Here is a 21,640-nt window from a genome sequence, read left to right on the forward strand (position 1 = left end):
CAGATGCCCGACTATGCCGCTTGGTATTTTAAAGGGTTGTTTAGTCTGCTTTTTAGTTTTGCAGACTTTTGCTGTCTCTCACTCTGCACATTGCTATGGAAAATGTTGTTGTATTGCATTTGTACTCTGAATAATTATACACCACCCTGAGATCCATTGGATGAAGAATGGTTTAGAAATAACTTATATAAATAAAGAGGGGATGCAAATGTATTTATTGTTATAGGAACCAGGGGTTGGTCTGGATGTCATCTTTGGATCCTCTCCAAGCCTGTGGGTTTATTTATTTTATTTTATTTATTTTATTTTATTTATATACTGCCCTAAGGCTCTCTGGGCGGTGTACATAAAAGGTAAAAGCAGGCACAATATATAAATACAATAAAAATAATAACTCAAATGGGAAGAGAGCCTGCTGAAGTGATCCAACTAGTCTATTTGTTAAGTTAATGGCTCTAGCCAAGACTTTGCATGAAGCTTCTCAAGTCCATGAGAAGCTGCCATACAGGACTGGTGGACTGAGATTGGCTTGGTGGATCACATTTGCATACACCAAGCCTGTACAAGTGAAGCAGTTAACATTGCTAGCAAGAGAAGCAATAGATAAGCTATCAATTTTTCCTTTTCAATTTAACATGCAATGATAGAGTCATGGAAAGACAGGTAAGCTGTAAACAGATTTATTAAAGCAAATTCTCTCAGTTTAGTAATATAAATTATAGATCAATACTCCAAAAAAAAGTCTTCTTGTGAAGACATATAAAGTGTTCCCTGTATAGTTTTTATCTTTGCAAAAATAATGTACTTGCATAGATTTGAGAGGGCACTCTTTCTCAGTGCCAACGACAGCCCTAATATACAAAGCGGAACTTTATCAAATCCTTCAGTTAGGACTGATTTGGTTACCTTCTATGTAATAAAAGCATAAACAACAACAACAACAACAACAATAATAATAATAATAATATAATAATACAGAACAGAAGGACAAGTACATCGAGACTAGCTATGCTGAACTTTTCCAGTAACACAGAATTTGAAATAAAGCAAAACAGCATTAAAATGAAGAATTATACCCATTAAAAGTACTGGGCCTAAGTTAGTCATGCCCATTAATTTCAATAGGTCTACTCTGAGTAGCACTTAAATTGGATACCATCCAAAGATAATTTAATTTCTCCTCTTGGTCTAGTTGTGTGACAGTGAAAACTCTGGATATACAAAAGATGTAGCAAAGTCCTGCTGCTGATTCAGCTGCAGAAATTCTGAAAGATATCTGCCCCTTCAAGCCAGTTTCGGAAGCAGTTGAGTCCCCTTTCCCGTATCTGTTTCCTTCCTTTATCAGTGATGACTTCTCCAGTTTGTTTAACAATCACAAGTTTCGGAATGGCTGTGATGTTGTATCGCTTCTTCAACTCACTGCAAAGAAAAGAATTGGAGAAACTGAGCACACTAGTGTGAGACATATAAGGAAATAGGGTGGATAAAAAGCAAGTTTTAAAAAATCTTATTTTTTATTTGAACAGTTTGATAGGAAACTATAACAGGGTTTTCAAAACAATTTCATTTACTGTAAGAGTCTCTTTTTCTTAAAAAAAAATCCCCTGGTTGAAAATAAAAAATCAGATTCTTTTGACGAATAGTACCCCTCTCTAGAACACATACAGGTAATACTCTGCAAAGCTTTCAGCACTCTGAAAGACAGAACTAGATGTTACATTAATTATACAATTGTATGTATGTTTATTCTAAACTAATTTCCACTGCATTTAGTAGGGTTTGTTCCCAGCAGGTAAGTGCTTATAGCATTGCAGCCTAAATGGGGGCTGCAGAGAAAACCAGCAGCCATATGTTTGTTTAATCCCACCCTCCCCCACAGCCCTCCTCTGCAACTTGAAAGTAAAATGTACCCATATCCTCACATCACAACACTGTGCATTTGCAACCGCATCACTAGCTGTCTCTGGCGGGGGACAGGACGTGTACAATGGTATGCTCGGGAAGTATGTGAAGTGGCATGCTTGTGAGGTGAGTGGGGGAAGAAAAGAAAATGTATACAGAGAGCACTGTACATTTGAAAAGAAAAGGCCATGTACTTTAGGAGATAAATAACTGTAGGAGAGCCACATGAGACTTGCTGTGTCACCAGGTTAAGCACTTCTGGCTACCTGGCCATGGATTGGATGACCAATGAGGTATGGGATTTTATGTTATGTTAACGCGCCTTTCTTCCATTTTCTGTGTTCTGTGAAAACTCATATGGCAGTCGGCTCCTTAGTAATGGGACAGTGTGGAAGAGCTTTCCTCCAAAGTGGAGAACAATTAATCCACCATTCTATTTATTTATTTAAATATTTACATGCAGTCATCTCAAGGTGGTGTACAACAATCTTATAAATATAACAGAAATACACATTTAAAAAACAGTAAAATAAGCAATCAGTAAAAATGTCCTTTAAATCCTATTGTAGCTGGTATCAGTAGCCAGCAAATCTCATGATATATTTTAAAAGTTTTCAACATGCACCAGAATTCCCCCAAATGGCCTGTCAGGCCAGATGCAGATGGTGCATGCCTTATTTCGGGGGGGGGGGACCATTCCTGACAGTGGGCACCACCACACAGGGGTGATTAATATTAGATATGGGGAGGGAACCTTTTCTGGCCAGTGGACCAAATCTCAATTACCCTGAGCTCTGGCAGGCCAAATGTGACAGTCACCTGATGTCATTGTGACATCTGGTGATGCTGAGCTTTGAAGCCCCAATTGTTGGAACTTGAAAGTGCAGCACAGGAATTTCAAGCAGCCCTTTGTAAATATCCCTGCATTGCTCTTTAAGCCATGGATTTCTAGAAATTCAAAGAGCAGCATGGGGATGTTTAGAAAGGGCTTTCAAACATCCCTGCACTGCTCTTGAGCCCTGAAAAACCAGAGGCTTAAAGAGCAGCAGGGAGAGCTGTTGACAAAGGACTTTTTGAAAGCCCCATGCTGCTCTTCGAGCTTTCAAAAATCAGACGTGTAAAGTGCAGCACTAGGAGGGAGAAGTGGCTTACATTAAATGGAAACCACTTCCCCGCACACAGGCAGGTGGGAATGTTATTTTCAGCTCCTGATTGTTTCTTTGAAACCTCACCCTTACCCACCCCACACCTGATGCCATGTATGATGTCAGGGGTAGGATGGGTGCATGTGGCTTCCCAAAAATGGCCTGTCAGGTGAAATGGGGTCTGGCAGGTCAGAGGTTCTTTACCCATTTGCTAGATGGACATGTGCAGACTGTGGCAGAGCCATGTGGAGAATCAGTACACAGGGGCAAAATGCTCAGTTCATGCTGTTCATGCTAACTGAAAGACTGTGATATGTAATGGCAAATTGCTACCAACAGATGCAACTCCACTCATTTTAATTTTCTGACAATACATGTAACAATGTGGAATGGAGCATAATTTGCTATTTGCTGTTCCTAATCAATTGTTGTTCTGTTTGCTTCATCTCTTCTTGTTTGCCCCTCTCCCTACCTGCTGAGATCAAAAGTGGATCCTAAAAGCACCAATTGTAAAACAAAGCTGATGAAAATTGGGTGACTGGGACTTATATAACTTGTTGATGCTAGCACCACTGGGAAAGGCCTATGTGGAACAGCAGCGATACAAGTTTACCTTAGGGATTTTAAAACAAGAACTAAGCAGCTCAACACAATTTTGTTTCTGCAACAGAGATATCCTATTAAAAAAATTACATATATATCCCATCTTTTCTCCAAGGAGCTCAAGGCAGTATATGTTTTATCCTCATAACAACTCTCTAAAATAGGTTACACCAAGGGTCAACAACCTTTTTGGACCAAAGGGCTCATTTCAAATTTTGAGAGAACACTGGGGGTACCACAAAATGGTTGCAACACAACACAAAATTCAATAGTAGTCACAGTGAAGCTTTTGCTATAATTGTATTTCCATGCTAGAAAAGCTTGACCTGTTGAATTTCTGCCAGCCATACACCAACTAAAGGCACAAGAACTCTGTTTTTCCCCAAAGCCAACCCTAAACTGCACTCTTGTACCCTTTTACCTGGAAGTAAGCCCTATTAAACAGAGACTTACTTCTGAGTAGACATGTATACCATTGTAATGTAAATTAATTATACAGTGAGTTCTTAATGAGACATGCATAAGCCTCTTTGCAAAGTTTTCACATTTGCCTTTTGGAGCAAGGAGGATTCTTTAACATTCACCCATACTTACTGCGTAGCAGTATTTTCAGAAAATGATTTCTAGGCAGTACCTAATCTTAGGTAAACCCAGCACAGTAAAGATGCATCTTGGATGCTATGAAAAAGTAAGGGCAAACTATGGAGATGCCAAGGACTAGAAAAAGACCAAAGCAGGAAAAGTGCACTAAAAGGGAGGGTAAAACAGCAGCTCTTTAGGACCCCAGGGATTCCTATTGTCCACCATCCAAACAACTTCCAGCTCTGACTTCACTCACTGGCTGATAAGACTGATGGACAGGAGCAGCCAGGCTGACTCATTTTATGTAAATAATTTAGAAGGTACCTGCATATTTTGCTCCATAACTTTCTAGGAAGGCTAGAGACTTACTTTTTTTAAAAAAATGAAAGCTCAGATTCTGGGCAACCTTCTGGGGGCATCAATGAATTCCTTCATGGGTGCCATGGTGCCCACAGACAATGGGTTGGCACCCCCAGGTTACACTTAGCAACAGTGACCGATCTAATATCACAAAGTGACTTTTGTGACTAAGTGAGAATTTGAACTCAGGTCTCCCCCTAGTCAGCACTCTAAGAATCACACCAAACTGACTCGTTCCCCCAGGGAGGCTGACCTGGCACCAAATATAATGCAGGAGGGAGACCTTTTAATTTACCAGGCTTTTAAAAAAAACCTTCAGTCTTTCATTCTGATGTTGCTACTTGTCTGCTGATTTTATTATCTTGAATATAATTTCCCTTTTAAACAATGATTTGTATTTTTAAGTTGTTTTGAACAGTTTGTTCAGCTCTTGCACTTCTAGAAACTGGAAGAGTCCCCTCCCCTTTTTTTGCTTCTTCTGTATTCTTACCACAGCTTATGGGCAACATAGACAATTCCGCCCCCCTCCCCAATTCTTAACAGTCTCACATAAAAATAAAATAAAATTCTAGAATTGAATTAAGATTTTAATTTTTTTTTAAAAAAAACTCACATCAAGCCTTATACTGTACTTCGATAACAACAGACTTCCTTTTCATTGGTTGCCTCTTTTATACAGCATCACTGGCCATTTTTTGGTATATCTAACTTCTCATGCTAGGATTTTAATTCTTGTTGAGGGTGAGGAAAGTGGTTTGTCCTCTTTTTTAAAACAAACAAACAAACAAATCAGATATCCTCTGCTTTGTTTGAGGAGTAATTAATTCCAAAACAGGTTTCTTTGACACAATGGTTGTAGCAATAGTAGCAGCTGCAAGCATGTCACTTATTTTGTATGTTTAAATACAGGTTATTTTGTATCTTTAAATACATGGTTCTATGCAATTGAACCATGAACCTGGGAAACGTAGAAATCGTCAAACAAGAAATGGAACGTATCAACATTAGAACTTGGTGTGAGTAAATTAAAATGGGCAGGAATGGGACATTTTCAATCAGGCAACTACAAAATATTTTATGCAGGAAATGAGAAATTAAGAAGAAATGGGGTTTCTTTAATAGTGAGAAGTGTAGCAAAAGCAATTAAGAGCTATAACGCAAGGTCTGCGCAAGTGATATCAATGAGATTAAACGGGAAACCTATTAAAATAACCATCATCCAAGTCTATGCTCCAATGGCAAACACAGAAGAGAAATTGGAGAGATTTTATGCAGAAGTACAGGAAGAAATTGATCACACACCAAAACAAGATGTGCTAATAATTATGGGGGACTGGAATGCAAGAGTAGGGAACAGAGAAGAACTAGAAATTGTAGGGAAATGGGGCTTAGGAGATAGAATGAAGCAGGAGAAAGACTTATCGAATTCTGTGAAGCCAATAATTTGTTTCTCACAAACACATTTTGTGAACAACTGAAAAGACGACTGTACACATGGACATCACCAAATTGTTAATATAGGAATCAAATTGATTATATAATTGGAAGTAGAAGATGGAGGTTTCTTACTTTCTGCAAAAACAAGACCAGGAGCAGACTGCGTTACTGATCACAAACTGGTAATATTGAAAATCAGAGTAAAGCTAAAGAACAACAACAAAACAATCATAACACCAAGATACAATTTAAAGAACATCCCAGAAGAATATAAAGAGCAAACAAGGAACAAATCTGAGGCTTTAAACTTAGTTGATAGAGAACCAGAAGAACTATGGATTGAAGCAAGAGCCATTATCAGGCAAGAATGTAAAAAAACAATACGTCTAGCTAAAAGGAGAGAAAGACCTCAATAGATGATGGACGAAACTCTTAAAATCGTTAAAGTTAGAAGGACAGCAAAAGCAAAAGGAGACAGAAACACGGTTAGAACCCTAAATGCAATACTAGTATGTAGGGAGAAAGAGAACTATTACAACTATTGGATAGAAATAGAAGAGGATAATAAAAAGGTAGAACAAGAGCTTTATTCCAGAAGATTGGAGAAATTAAAGGAAAATTTAAACCAAGAGTAGGGATATTGAAAAATCAACAGGGGAATACATTGACTGACTGAGATAAAATGAAAGGAAGAAGGAAGCAATACAGTGAAGGACTATATAAAAGAGATGCAAGGATGACAGATTCATTCACATGAAGAACCAGAAATCTTAGAGTGCGAGGTGGAATCTGCCCAAATTTTGACAAAAATTTGTCAATAAATATGGAAAACAAAACAATGGCCCACAGACTGGAAGCGTTCCATATACATCCCAATTCCAAAGAAAGGGGATCCCAGGGAATGCAGTAATTATTGAACTATTGCCTTAATATCCCATACAATAAAGTAATGCTCAAGATTCTACAACAAAGGCTCTTACCATATATGGAGCGAGAAATGCCAGACATTCAAGGTGGATTTAGAAAGGGAAGAGGCACCAGAGATCATATGCAAACATACGTAGAGCCTGACACTGATTTTACGTCTTCTGCGTTAAATTTTACCTTTGTAGTCCATTTAGTACCAATCCCTATGTGTGTGTGTGTATAGTATTTTATGTATTTTAATTGTATTTTATGTATTTTAATTTATTTTAATGTTTTTGTGATTTTACTGCTTACAATTTTATTATGTCTGATTTTATTTTTGTAAGCCGCCCTGAGTGCCCTATTATAGGGTAGAAGGGCGGGATAGAAATAGCTTAAATAAATAAATAAATAATGGAACAGACCAAGGAATTTCAGAAGGAAATCATCCTGTGCTTTATAGTTATAGCAAAGCCTTTGATTGTGTTGATCACGAAAAACTATGGAATGCTTTAAAAGACATGGGGGTGCCACAGCAGCTGATTGTTCTGATGTGCAACCTATGCCCTGGACAAGAGGCTACTGTAAGGACAGACTATGGAGAAACCAATTGGTTACACATCGGAAAGGGTGTGAGACAGGGGTGTATTTTATCACACTATTTATTTAATCTACATGCAGACCATATCATATGGAAAGCAGGATTGGACCAAGATGAAAGAGGTGTGAAAACTGGAGGGAGAAATATTAATAATTTAAGATATGCAGACGATACCATACTACTGGCAGAAACTAGTACTGATTTCAAATGAATGCTGATGAAAGTTAAAGAGGAAAGCACAAAAGCAGGACTACAGTTAAACATCAAAAAGACTAAAGTAATGACAACAGAAGATTTATGTAACTTTAAAGTCAACAATGAGGATTTTGAACTTGTCAAGGATTATCAATACCTTGGCACAGTTATTAACCAAAATGGAGACAAAAGAAATCAGAAGAAGGCTAGGACTGGGGAGGGTAACTATGAGAGAACTAGAAAAGGTCCTCAAATGCAAAGATGTATCACTGAACACCAAAGTCAGGATCATTCAGACCATGGTATTCCCGATCTCTATGTATGGATGGGAAAGTTGGACAGTGAAAAAAGTGGATATAAGAAAAATCAACTCATTTGAAAGGTGGTGTTGGAGGAGAGCTTTACGGATACCATGGACTGCAAAAAAGGACAAATAATTGGGTGTTTGATCAAACGAAACCAGAAACATCACTAGAAGCTAAAATGATGAAACTGAGGTTATCATACTTTGGACATATAATGAGAAGACATGATTCACTAGAAAAGGCAATAATGCTTGGAAAAATAGAAGGAAGTAGAAAAAGAGGAAGACTAAACAAGAGATGGATTGATTCTATAAAGGAAGCCACAGACCTGACCTTACAAGATCTGAACAGGGTGGTTCATAACAGATGCTACTGGAGGTTGCCGATTCATAGGGTTGCCATAAGTGGTAATCGACTTGAAGGCACATAACACACACACACTCAATAAATGGCAAAACTTTGTTGGAAATTAAAACAGATTAATAAAACATGGAACTGATTATGCATTAAAAATATAACACATGAACACTGTGACTTGAAATCCTTGAAGATAACCTGCTGTTTCCATAAAAAAGGAACTCCAAGGTGTTTTAGCTGTAAATCCTTATGGACTGTAGGCTGATTAATTTGTTTAATACCCTATCTTCCAGAGAATAAGGCTCCTAGAACTGCTTACAAAAAACTTGAGTAAGACAGCCCCTGCTCCCAGCAAAAGCATATGATAGAGCCCTTCCTATCACCCAAGCGCTGGTGTGAAAACCTAGTTGGGAGTCCACATGTTTCTCATCCCTGACTTAATAGGGATCTTTGAACAATAATGGGATCTGTTTTCAAATTGGCATTGCTGCTGCATCAGTTTCTTCTAGTCAGCATCCTGTGTTATCAAGTTTAATATGCAACTAAATTCTTATGAAATATTTATCTACATTAAACTGATGCCTGTTTCAGTGCTGCCCCTAATCTGCAGAAGAAGATGACTGGGGCTGAAAGGGCTAGGGTTCTTCAGACAGGGGATTAATATATAAATAGGTCACTGAAAAATTGCCAATGGATTGTTGGCAACAGTTTTTCCCCCTTTTTTCTTTAGCTTATTGGATTTCCTCCAGGAAGGGTAAATCTGGATAAAACAGGGCTGGCTTTTTTATGACAATGGTGTTTTGTGGACGCTGCAAAAACCTTACATGCATGCAAAGCAACAGTTCCACAATAAATACACATCTAGAAGCACCCTAATAATATGCAAGTTAATGCAGGCACCTTAACTTTAAATTTCCATGCTTTCTGAAGCATGAGTGAGTTTGTAAGAGGTCTAATTCTTAAACTATGTGTTTTGCTTTTCTGAGTCTAGATGAATAATTTATATTCCACCAATACAGGTTTCCCAACCCAATTACAGAAATATGAAATACAAGAAATAATTTAAGCATTATTGTTCTGCAGACCTCCCTCTAGGTAAACATGTCTTTCGTCAACAGCATAATGGTACCTTGATAAGAAATATTCAGCATGTGAGACCAATGAAGAGTCATATCATTGAGAATTTAGCACATTAAAAGTGAAGGGGAGGATCAGGGAAGTACAACAGTGAACTGGATCCATCAGAGATAATATTCTATTCTGTTTACATGCTCATTTATCTCATGATGAAAAATCAGACAAAATATGAATGCTTCAGAGTTGCTGAGCTGTCAAGTTGGGGCACCCTCAAAATGGCCTCTGGATACAGACAAAGGAAAGACTGGAATGAGTTCAGGAACTATTATCTCTAATAAGATCTGGTGCCATCCTGATTGCAAACACTCAGTTATAGCTGTAAGCTAAATGGCTTCTCTCCATACAGTAATTTACATATACATCTAAATCTTTGTGCAAATGTTAACTGTTCTACTAACTGGTGGAGTTATGTAGTCACACTAGGGCAATGGGTACTTATTGATTAGAGTGCCTTTGAAGTCACTGGTTCTTCCTCCAATACCCATTCTAAAAGTTTTTCTAAATATTTTTCTGGTGACTAAGCACTCCTGTACCACTCCAGCAGAGGCCTTTTAAATTAGAAGGAAAACAAATCTTGGTCAACAACAGTCTATGCTCCCTTCCCCCTCAGCATCATCACACTATTCTGAGAACCTTTGGGGTAGGGCTCAGTGGCAGTGCACAAGCTTTGCATGCAAAAGGCCCCAGGATCAGTCTTCCGCAGCAGGTAAGGCTGGGAGAGACTTGTGTCTGAACCTCTGGAGAGATGCTGCTAATTATGGGCCAATATTCAGCTAGATGGTCTGACTCAATATAAGGCAGCTTCCTATGCGCCTAACCTTTCTTACCAAAAGCACTGGAGGAGAGGTGTGGCAACCTGCTCTGAACACTATCCTGCAGCACACCTATTTCCCCCCAAAGCAAGACTATCTCACCCTACATAACTGGGAAGAGGATATTGCACAATTAGGTTTGAATTTTTAAACACACATATATAAGTAAATCCAAAATGCTAACCATACTTGCTTTGGTGTAAATGCCCTTTGGGGTGGGGTGAGGGAGAGAATGGGATGGACCAATAAGGACTTCTGAATGTGGTTTAGTAGACAGAATATGGAACCCAGGAGCTCTGGTTCAATGCCTTGCTCATCTGAGACCAGGGTCTCCCAAAATAATCTCCACAGGGCTGGTATGATGAGACAGCACAGGTACGTTGCTCCTTGCTGGAAGGATGGATTCAGGTGTGACAAATAAGCAGGTAAGAACGTGCTTAGAAGGAGGTATCAGTTGAAAGCAGGAGATTTTGAAGAGTGAGTTTATATCCACAAATTCAACATTTGATGACTTCAAGTCAAGAGAAGCGACATGGCACTGGGGAAGACAACCACTGCCACTCAAAAGACAGGCAGGCTGGAGGGAGCTGCCTTGTACTGTCAGGCCAACAGCTCATCTAGGCAGTGCGCTCTCCTGGGGTCTCCTCAGCCCTTTCACCTGCAAAGGCTGTTCTTCACCACAGAGCTATGGCCACCTTCTCTTCCTTCTCATACCAACTCAAATGATTTCAAACACAATACTTGTAAATATTAAGACTTTTCAAACTGGGGTGGGGAACTTATGACTCTCCAGATGTCGTTGGTCTCACATTAGGCCCAGCTGGCATGGCCAGGGATGACAGCAACATCTGGAGGGCCACACATGGCGTTTTCTCCCAGTCTGTCTCAAACCAACATGCTCAGGTCGTTAAGTGGTTAAAAGCCTTCACTGACGTGTCCTCTCAGGTACGTGTGAATCGACTACAAATGCTTAAACAGACCCTCCCTGCAGCACCGCACTATTTGGTCAATCTGCTCTCCCCCATATTCCTGCAGAAATCTGGAATCAGAGGGCACAGTTTAAACACAGAGGCGGGGAATGAGATCTACACACGTGCACAGGGGGTCGCCCTCCCATCACCGCGCGGGCTTTCGCATTCTCACGCACAGTGAACGGGCGCCAGCGGCCACCCCTCCTACTTACTGCTTAAAGGTGTCGTGGAAAGGCACCGCCAGCCAGCTCCCGTGCATGTTGTGCATGTAATCCACCATCTCTTCTTGGTTGCGGTCCGAGGAGACGAACACGATTTCGAAAGGGGCCGGCGAGGGAGCGTCCTCCACCAACTCGCTGTAGAAGTCGCACAGGAGGGGGGTGAAATCCTGGCAGAGGGAGCACCACGCGGCAGAGAAGTACAAGCCCACGATTTTGTTCTGCAGCGTTTGCTCGGGATCCACGGCGTGGCCCTCTCTGTTCACGAGGGGTCGCCCGCTGAAAATGTCCACCATCCTCAGACCAGGGCTGGGAAAGCGAGGGGGCACACGCCTTTGAGGTAAAGAGGATCGTGGAAAACGAACGGGGGAGGCTTCTCTCCACTCCAATCCCCGGTTCCGAGGCTACTTTGGAAAAAGGCAGCCACGTGCTAGACGTGATCTGGATTTCTAAGCTGATCCGCCGCGCACAGCATCTACACTCTTCGGGCGCTGCAAACGTGGTGTTTGTTTGTTTGTAATAAGGAGCCAAACAAAAGGGAGAAAAAGATCTTCCTTCCTCTCCTGGGTTCCTGAATGGGCTTCTTTTCTCCCCTAGAGCGCTGCAGCTCCTTGGGATGCTGGTGACGGGGTGAAGCGGCAACACGTGCTGAATCTGACCGACCAAACTTCCCTGGGACAGGCAAATTTTCAAGCGCGTCTGCGAGGCGAACGAGCCGGCGGCAGGCACCGGCTCGGCAGGCGATGCGGGCGGGAGAAAGGACACCAGGCGGGGCTTCAATCCGTGGAGCGCGCGGGAAGTACCTTAAGGCTGGGGTGGAGGATGCCTTTGTTTGCTACGGCTATAAAGGGAATGAGCTCGTCTAAAAATAGCCCTCGAAAGCCTGGCTGGAGAGGAGGGCTTGGAAGGCTCAGCCTCTTGATAGGTGCCTCCCTAGGTCTGACTGCACAACGGGGCGTGTATCGCTCTGCTTCGAAGATGAAGCAACAGTTCTGCCTCGCTCGAGCTGGAAGAGCCCCCAGGAACGCGCTCCAGAATCGCTGACGCGGGCCTAGGAGAACAGCACGTTTTGTGAAGAACTTAGACGCCTGCTCCGGTGCTTGCAACAACTAAGACACGGGGCGCCTTCCTCCCTTTAACGGCCCTCTCGTTCTCCGCGGCCGCAGCTGTCCCTCCAACTGTAGCACAATAAGCCTTATAACGACCAAGTGGTCGCGCTTTCCAGAACTGCTCTTCAGGCTGGACGTTAAGCTATCGGGAGGGGGGAGAGGTTCCCAACGGCAACCGTTTGTCATAATTTCACAGACCAGTCCCATGCACAGCAAGCCTGTAAGTCTCATTAAACTCCATGGGACCCATACCTGGGTAAGTGGAGACAGGATTGCAGCATTAAAATAAACTGGAGAAGGCTTAAATATACAAACAATCGGAAGAATAGGATTGTGCCTCTATCAGATGTAATATTTTAAAGATAACTTTAATAGAGCAGGTTTTCCCAATGACAATTTGTTTTTGTTTTATAACCTATGAGAACCAGCCCAGACAACTGAAATGTGATTACAGATGGTTTTAATCTTGTTCTCTTTGGCACAATATGGCCTAGATAATTGGTACCAAAAGAATCCTGCCTCAGTCAAAAACATTGCAGCCCAGTCCTGCATTTCACACCCTCTCTATGTCTAATGGGAGTGCCAGGCTGGCACTGCCGGTGAGTCTATACAGCCCTGCACAATCACACAGCACCGAGTTAAAACTAAATTCACTCCCGCAAGAGGCAGTGATGGCTACCAAATACATGGCGGATAAGGCTACTTGGCAGGATGGCTGCGCTCTGCCTCCACGATTGGAGGCACTTTGCTTCTAAACAGCCGTTGCTGGAACCTGCAGGAGAGTGCTTTTGCATTCAAGTCCTGCTTGTGTGCTTCCCATGGGCATCAGGCTGGACACTGTGAGAACGGGACGCTGGACCAGATGGGCCACTGGCTTGATTGAGCAGGCTCTTCTTAGGTTCTCATGACACAAGAAAAGCGTGATGGATCTTGTGTTGCCCCAGGCCCGTCCAGGTAAGCTGCAGTGAGGCCAGTGTCTCAAGAGTGGCTCCACGGCTCAGCCCTACCACACTAGGCACTACTGAGACATAAACTTAAGTTACAAATCAATATGTCTGTGTGCCACATCCATTTTAGAGTGGTTTCAAATCTGGATTAAAATGGGACCCTGGTTAGCATTAATAATAATAGTCCCAGTATAATCCTTAAGCCCTTGAGGCCAGTAAGGGAAACTTGCGCTCAAGAGAGGAGAAGCTGGAGGAGGAGGAGGGGAGCCCATGAGCCATCCCTGTCCCTTAACCTTGGTTTATTGACCAGAACATTATGCTGTCCGTGGGACTGCTGTGTGTTTAGTAGTGTACTACTTTACGTTAGAAGTAAGTTCAGTGAGGTTTACTTCCTATTAGGTGAGCTTAGAATTTACAACTTCAGTTCCTAACTGGCAGTGTAAGTCTCTATTTAATCTTCATTGTGGTAGTATTAATGTGTTTTTTAATTGGTTGTTAAACTGCCTTGGGAGCTATGAGGCTGAGAATGTTACCTTACCTTAATTACCTGATTAAACACTACTGGATATGCTGCAGATGTTTTATCAAAGTAGTAATTTGTTTTGGTGGAGTAACAGGTAAATAATGTATAGTTTGGCAAATGAGCTTGCAACTGTTGTGCCCTGAAGCACTGATGAGTTCCACTTGTGGAGCTCTCAGCTACCAGAGCTTTTCTCATTGAGTGACAGAAGCAGATCTGCACTCTCATTTCTTTGTGCAAATAGAACTGTTCCTTCTATTGAAATGGAGAAGCAGCCTGCCCACTTAAAAGCTCTGGGCTTATAGACATTCTGAACCACTTAGAAATTCTGACTATTTAACAGATAAAATATAAAATATACTGGTGTCCTAGGTTAATTATTTTATTCAATTTGTGATGAACGCTGTTCTGAATTTTGGCTTTGAAAGGTATTTGATAGCTTTATAATTATTATATCTCTTTTGTTGTATTTGATTTTAAGTTTCAGTAAAGTTTATGAAAATTAATATTTGTATGTACTGGTGTTCCGGATGGAGTGCCAGCCTGAATGCTGTTTGGTAGTAATCATGACTTTATGCAAGACACCACTCCAAACGCTCCAGTCTTTGGCCATCTTTGATTCTGAGACATGTGCTTTTGGTCTTAATCAGATTTTCAATCAAATAGCAGCATCCTATATTCTAAAAAAAATGATCCTGATTCTCTGAGTGCTGATCCTTATGTAGACAAAATAGCACCACCCAAGCAGAAAAGAGAGGTATCAGCAGCCTCAAAGGAACCCCATGGTTTGTAGAAGTACAAACAATATTTAAGGGGTAAAAAGCCTAAAGGGGAGGGAACTTCAAAAGCAGTCCAGGGAGGGCTGAGCATCCTGATGACTGTTGGCGGGGGTGGTGGTGGTGTAGAGAGGATATAAACTGTGTGGGAGGGGAATGGAATATTCTGAAGAGTAGCATTCCACACTGCAGCATTTTGTTGCAGATCTCATGGGTCTTATTTTAAAATAAACCATTAGGTAGCATTTTAAAACTTGTTCAGGTCTTTCCATTAAAGTCACTGTCTGGGTGTATTTAGACAGGTAAAATTTCTGGAAATTTTGAAGCGATTTAAAAATATGCAATGTATTTTATGTGCCCTTTACATATCTAGTAACTTTGTTACTTTAGGACCATAAAATCTATTAGGTATAACGTGGCTTGCCATAAAATTATGTTGGGTATATTAGAAGAATATGTTTGGGATATTGGAAAGATTTTACGCAGAAGTACAAGAAGAAATTGATCACACACCAAAACAAAATGTACTGATAATCATGGGAGACTGGAATGCAAAAGTAGGGAACAGAGAAGAACTAGGAATTGTGGGGAAATGGGGCTTAGGAGAGAGAAATGAAGCAGGAGAAAGACTTATTCAATTCTGTGAAGCCAATAATTTGTTCCTTGCAAACACATTTTTTTAAGCAACTGAGAAGACGACTGTACATGTGGACATCACCAAATGGTCAATATAGGAATCAAATTGATTATGTAATTGGTAGCAGAAGATGGAGATGTTCCATACTTTCTGCGAAAAGAAGACCAGAAGCAGATTGCGGTACAGATCATGAACTGGTCATATCGAAAATCAGAGTAAAGCTAAAGAAGAAGAACAAAGCAATCATAATGCCAAAATACAATTTAAATAACATCCCAGAAGCATGTAAAGATCAAATAAGGAACAGGTTTGAGTCTTTAAACTTAGTTGACAGAGAACCAGAAGAACTATGGAATGAAGTCAGAGACGTTATCAGGGAAGAATGAAAAAAGACAATACCTCTAATTAAAAAGAAAGACCTCAATGGATGACTGAAGGAACTCTTAAAATCGTTAAAGAGAGAAGGAAAGGAAAAGGAGATAGAAACACGGTCAGAACCCTAAATGCAACAATACAGTGACTAGACAAAGAGAACAATTACAATTGTTATTGTATAGAAATAGAAAAAATGGAAATGGAGTGTCTACAAGTTGATCCCGAGGGTTTTCATGGTAAGCGGTATCCAGAGGGGGTTTACCATTGCCTTCCTCTGAGGCTGAGAGGCAGTGACTGGCCCAAGGCCACCCAGTGAGCTTCATGGCTATGTGGGGATTCAAACCCTGGTCTCCCAGGTCATAGTACAACACCTTAACCACTACACCACACTGGCTCTCTATAGAAATAGAAGAGGACAAGAAAAAGGGTAGAACAAGAGCCCTATTCCAAAAGATTAGAGAAATGAAAGGGATAATAGTCATGAAATCAGAAGAAGGCTAGGACTGGGGAGGGCATCTATGAGAGAACTACAAAATGTCCTCAAATGCAAAGATGTATCATTGAATGCTAAAGTCAGGATCATTTAGACCATGGTATTCCCGATCTCTATGTATGGATGTGAAAGTTGCACAGTGAAAAAAGCAGATAAGAGAAGAATCAACGCATTTGAAATGTGTTCGAGGAGAACTTTGCGGATACCATGGACTGTGAAAAAGACAAATAATTGGGTGTTAGAACAAATTGAACCTGAACTACCATTAGAAGCTAAAATGATGAAACTTGACCTGAACTTACAAGATGTGAACAGGGTGGTTCACGACAGATGCTGTTGGAGATCACTGATTCATAGGGTCACCATAAGTCGTAGTCGACTTGAAGGCTCATAACAACATATTAGAAGCACAATACAGGAATACCCCGCTTTAACATACACAATGGGTCTGGAGTGAGTATGTAAACTGAAAATGTACTTAAAGTGAAGCACCTTTTTTTTCACATCGATGCATGTACTGCACTGCAATCGTCATATACGGGCATAATTGATGTAAATAACGCATTTATAACTAAAATACATGTAAACATAAAATAAAATACTGTAAAATAAAATACTGTACTGTAAACCTGTACTGTAAAGGTAAGCTTACCTTTAATGTCAGCTGGCAGATGCAAAGTGGATGAACGAAAATTTACATGTAGGAAGGATGAAGGAGAGGGCATATCTTCTATTTCATAAGTCAAGTCATCAAGGGCTAGACGCTTTCTTGCTGGCGATTTGGATGGACTACTTGAAGTAGGAGTAGGGCTTGGGGCTGATGTCGATGCTAGAGATGGACTTTCAGTGGATGTTGATGGTCTGGGAGATTGACTGGGTGCTGCTGCCCTTTTACGAAAGTAGGTGTCTAAGGAGGTTTGAACTGTAGCTCTTTTCCCTGTAGATTTCTTTGTGACAGGCATAAGCCCCCGAATTGATAGCATTGACTTTGGAACTTCTTTCAAAGTCCCTATCATGCTTTTCAAAAAGAGCCATGGTGCTATCAAGATGACGGAAAGCTTCCAAGAGAATTTTTGAAGTTAGACCTTCAGGCTGTTCCATGGTCTCATCCTTATCCCGCACATTTTCTTCTTCTCTCTCCTCTTCAAGTTCCAGAAGATCTTCATTGCTGAGGGGTTCAGTATGGGATGCCAGAAGTTCAGCGACATCTTCTGGCTCCGCTTCCAGCTCTAACTGCTTTGCCATCTCTACAATATTTTCAGTAACATTAGCTGCAGGATCTTCAAAGCCTTTGGAATCATCATCAACTAACTGTGGGCATAATTTTTTCCAGGCCCCTTTCATTGTTGTTTCCTTTATGTCATTCCAAGCATCTCTTATAGTTTTGATGCAATCCAAGATGTCGTAGCTTTTCCAGAATTTCTTTAGGACTTCTTGCCCTGTCCCCTCTTCATTGTCTATTGCTGCAACACACTTACTGAATGTTCTTTTCAAGTAGTTCAACTTGAAGGTGGCTATGACACATTGATCCATGGGCTGCAGTAGTGAGGTGGTATTCAGTGGTAGGAATTCCACTCGAATGTTATGGTTCAGCTCATCTAACGTTCGAGGGTGGCCAGGAGCATTGTCTACAAGGAGCAAAACGTTAGAAAGGGTATTGTTGTCCTTGCAATAGGCTTTCACCTCTGGTACAAAGCAGGTGTCAAACCATTCTTCGAAAACGGCTGCAGTCACCCATGCTTTTCTATTAGACCTCCAATGCACTGGAAGTCTAGTTTTAATGTAGTTCTTCAAAGCTCTAGGGTTTTGCCAATGATAAATTAGCATAGGCTTTAGCTTTAAGGTACCAGAAGCATTGCCACCTAACAGAAGGGTTATTCTATCTTTAGCTGCCTTGTAGCCTGGCATTGTTTTCTCCTCTCTTGCGATGAAGGTTCTTGCAGGCATCTTTTTCCAGAACAGCCCAGTCTCATCCACATTAAAAATTTGATCCTTGAAGTAGCCTCCCTCTTCAATAGTTTTGGCAAGGTTGCGTGGATAGCTTTCTGCAGCCTCAGTATCTGCAGCATCTGCCTCTCCTTATACTTTGATGTTATGTAGGTTAGACCTCTTCTTGAAGCTATCAAACCATCCATGGCTTGCAACAAATTCAGCATCCTTCGCTGCCTCACCTTTCTTAGCCTTCAGGTCATTGAATAGGCTTAAGACTTTATTTTGAATCATTGCCTGGCTTACAGGAACTTGGTGTGCAGTCTGATTTTCTATCCAAACTATTAAGAGTCTCTCCATGTCTGCAACAACGCTATCCCTTTTTCTAATTGTTGTTGTGTTAACTGGTGTAGCACTCTTAACTTCCGCAATAATTTTTTCTTTACTCTTCATGACCATGTTAACTGTAGTTCGAGTGAAGCCTAGCCTTCGGCCTATCTCAGCTTGAGAAACACCTTCATCAGACAGTTTAATCATTTTAACCTTCATATCTAAAGTAATAGATTTATGACTTTTCTTTTTATCTGCCATTATGTACTGTACTACTGTACTGTACTAAACTGTACTGTACTGTACAGTACTGTATGAAATTGTGAAGCCAAACAATTGCAGTTTCTGTTGGGAGTCACAAGCCAGCAGTGGCAAAAGCCAGAACTAATGATGGGCAGAGACAGAGAGAAAAGTATTCTTGGACTTCAGGTTGCAGTACTGTAAGCATGAGGTGCCCCCCCCAACACTAAGCCACCACCGACCTAGGCCAGAGCAGGCACAGCCAGCAGCTGCTGGCTAGGCTCGGATCACTACGGATACGGCTTGCACCAAGGGACTTAAATGGCTCGCACCAAGGGACAAGAACAAGCAGGAACAAGAACAAAGTCGCTCAGACACCAACAGAGTCGCTCAGACAGCAACAGAGTTGCTCAGATACGAAGACAACGCTGCTACCGCAAGGTACGTACTGTACGCAAGTTCGGGCGGTAGCGTCAGTGTCCGTAAGTGTGAAGCGAGGTTATGTAAAGTGGGGAATGGTGGAGTATGGAGTATGACCGTACTCGCGAGTGTCCGTAAAGTGAAGGTACATATAGAGGGGTATTCCTGTAATTACAGATTGAATTTACTTCTTAATTTTTTTGTTACAAATAAGAGCTAAAGCTGCTGAACTGTAAGGAATCTGGCATCTCTGGTTTTGCTAACATGGGAGGAGCAGGCAAAAACCAACAAAAACAGAATAAATCATCAACATTATACTAAAAGAAAGTTGTTATGTATTCTGAAAATGATTATGTTTCCTCCAGGCCTCCACAGGGTCAAGCAGACATAAAACACTCATTTCTGTTGCTGTCCTGGGTTCTTTGGAAGGAAGGACAGATATAAATGTAACAAATAAATAAATAACCTCTCAGAAAAAAAGGGGTCCAAGACTCAGTAAATATTACATGAAATTTAATCAGTCTCATTTTCTGTGGGATCACTATCAGTTTCTGCTTCTTCATATTTGCCATAATAATTATCATGGACTTTTAAAAACTGAAGGCTTGGCAAGATTGAAAAATGTTTCTCTGCCCTTTCATGTGTCAGTTTCTTTCACAAGCTGCAAAAGATGGAGGAATCTGAAATTCAAAGTGACCTTTATAGGCTAGAGCATTGGGCTGAAAACAATGAAATTTAACAGGGATAAATGCAAAGTTCTACAGCAAGGAAAAAGAAACCAAGTGCACAGATGGAGGATACTTGGCTCAGCAATGCTACATGTGAGAAGGATCTTGGGATTGTTGTTGATCACATGGTGAATATGAGCCAACAGTATGATATGGCTGCAAAAAAGGCAAATGCTATTTTAGGCTACTTTACTAGAGTATAATTTCCAAATTGCATGAAGTATTAGTTTCCCTCCGTTCAGCACTGGTTACTCACCAGTGGTTAGGCCTCATCTTGAGTACTGTGTCCAGTTCTGGACACCACACTTTAAGAAGGATGCAGACAAACTGGATTAGGTTCAGAGGAGGGCAACAAGGATGATCAAGGGACTGGAAACAAAGTACTATGAAGAGAGACTGAAAGAACTGGGCATGCTTAGCCTTGAGAAGAGAACACTAAGCAGATATGTTAGCACTCTTCAAGTAGTTGAAAATTGTCACCCAGAGGAGGGCTAGGTTGTCTTTGGTCACCCCAGAGTGCAGGACATGGAATAATGGGCTCAAGTTGCAGGAAAACAGATTTCAGCCAAACATTATGAAAAACTTCCTAACGGTTAGAGCGGTACAACAATGGAACCAATTACTAGGGAGGTGGTGGGCTCTCCAACACTGGAGGCATTCAAGAGGCAGCTGGACAGGCACCTGTCAGGTATGCTTTAAGTTGAATTCCTGCATTGAGCAGGGTTTGGAGTCGATGGCGTTATAGGCCCCTTCCAACTCTATGATTCTATGAAGCACCTGAGAAACACTAGGAATTGGAAGCTGTGTTGTGCAAAAGCCTGCTCTATGTTTTCTCCCATTCCCAGTCCTTTGAGGTCCATTCAAGAGAACAGAAACAGATCCACCAACAATGCCAACAAGAGGAAGCCCGCAAGCAAAGAAGGCACTGCATCTTTCTAGTGACAATGGCATAGAGATGGAAATGCATCTTGCTATTACATTTGAGTTGTCCGCTAAGTATGTAACTCATGACTTGCTTGTTCTCAGTGTACAGGCATTGTAATGATCTGATACTATACATAGTCTTACATAAAAGCCTTCCAGTTACATAGTTTTGAGAAATCATTTGGGGGGATGAACATGTTATTGTATAATACATTCATCATTCTGGAAGGAAATATTTCATAATTAAAACATTTTCCAGTGTTTTGGAACAAACAAAAAAGGATTAAAAAACTCTGGAAAAAAACCTTTTTTTCTGTGTTTTTTTTTGCTGGGTACATCGATGTACCACATGACAATTTACCACAGTGCCGGCTTCCTAAGCTGATTATGTGTAACAGCTGCATACTAGTTAATACTTGATGAACAGTTCTGGATATTCTGTGATACAAGTGAATACCAACCAAGTGGTCAGAATTTTTAAACGGATAATTGGAGCTGTAGTCCAGCAACAGCTGGAGGGCACCTCTAAACTAACCAGAGTTCCACCCACTTTCGATATATTGATAAACTCTGGTTAGTTTAAACCAATCTCCTCATGGCCATGGTAGAGGAACAGGGGAGAGCATGGAGTTTGAAGTTCACTTCTACTCATTCACATAATCATGCTGTTGTTGTGGTTCA

General features: G+C 41.1%; 1 protein-coding gene across 1 annotated transcript; it reads right to left on the minus strand.

Moving 5' to 3' along the window:
* Positions 1 to 518: 518 nt before the first annotated feature.
* Positions 519 to 12,621, minus strand: NXNL2 (nucleoredoxin like 2). Its single transcript, XM_061609879.1, has 2 exons — positions 11,526 to 12,621; positions 519 to 1,419 (listed from the first exon to the last, which is right to left on the minus strand). The coding sequence occupies exons 1-2, from the start codon at positions 11,825 to 11,827 to the stop codon at positions 1,251 to 1,253; spliced, it is 471 nt and encodes a 156-aa protein (XP_061465863.1). The 5' UTR covers positions 11,828 to 12,621; the 3' UTR covers positions 519 to 1,250.
* Positions 12,622 to 21,640: the final 9,019 nt, after the last annotated feature.

Source organism: Rhineura floridana, chromosome 1 (genome assembly GCF_030035675.1).
Source record: "Rhineura floridana isolate rRhiFlo1 chromosome 1, rRhiFlo1.hap2, whole genome shotgun sequence".
In the NCBI taxonomy this organism is placed as follows: Eukaryota; Metazoa; Chordata; class Lepidosauria; order Squamata; family Rhineuridae; genus Rhineura; species Rhineura floridana.

Coding starts and splice junctions, on each gene's coding strand:
- NXNL2 (XM_061609879.1), bottom strand. CDS start 11,827: ATGGTGGACATTTTCAGCGGGCGACCCCTCGTGAACAGAGAGGGCCAC. Junction 1,420..11,525: donor TTCCACGACACCTTTAAGCA/GTAAGTAGGAGG, acceptor TTTTCTTTGCAG/TGAGTTGAAGAAGCGATACA.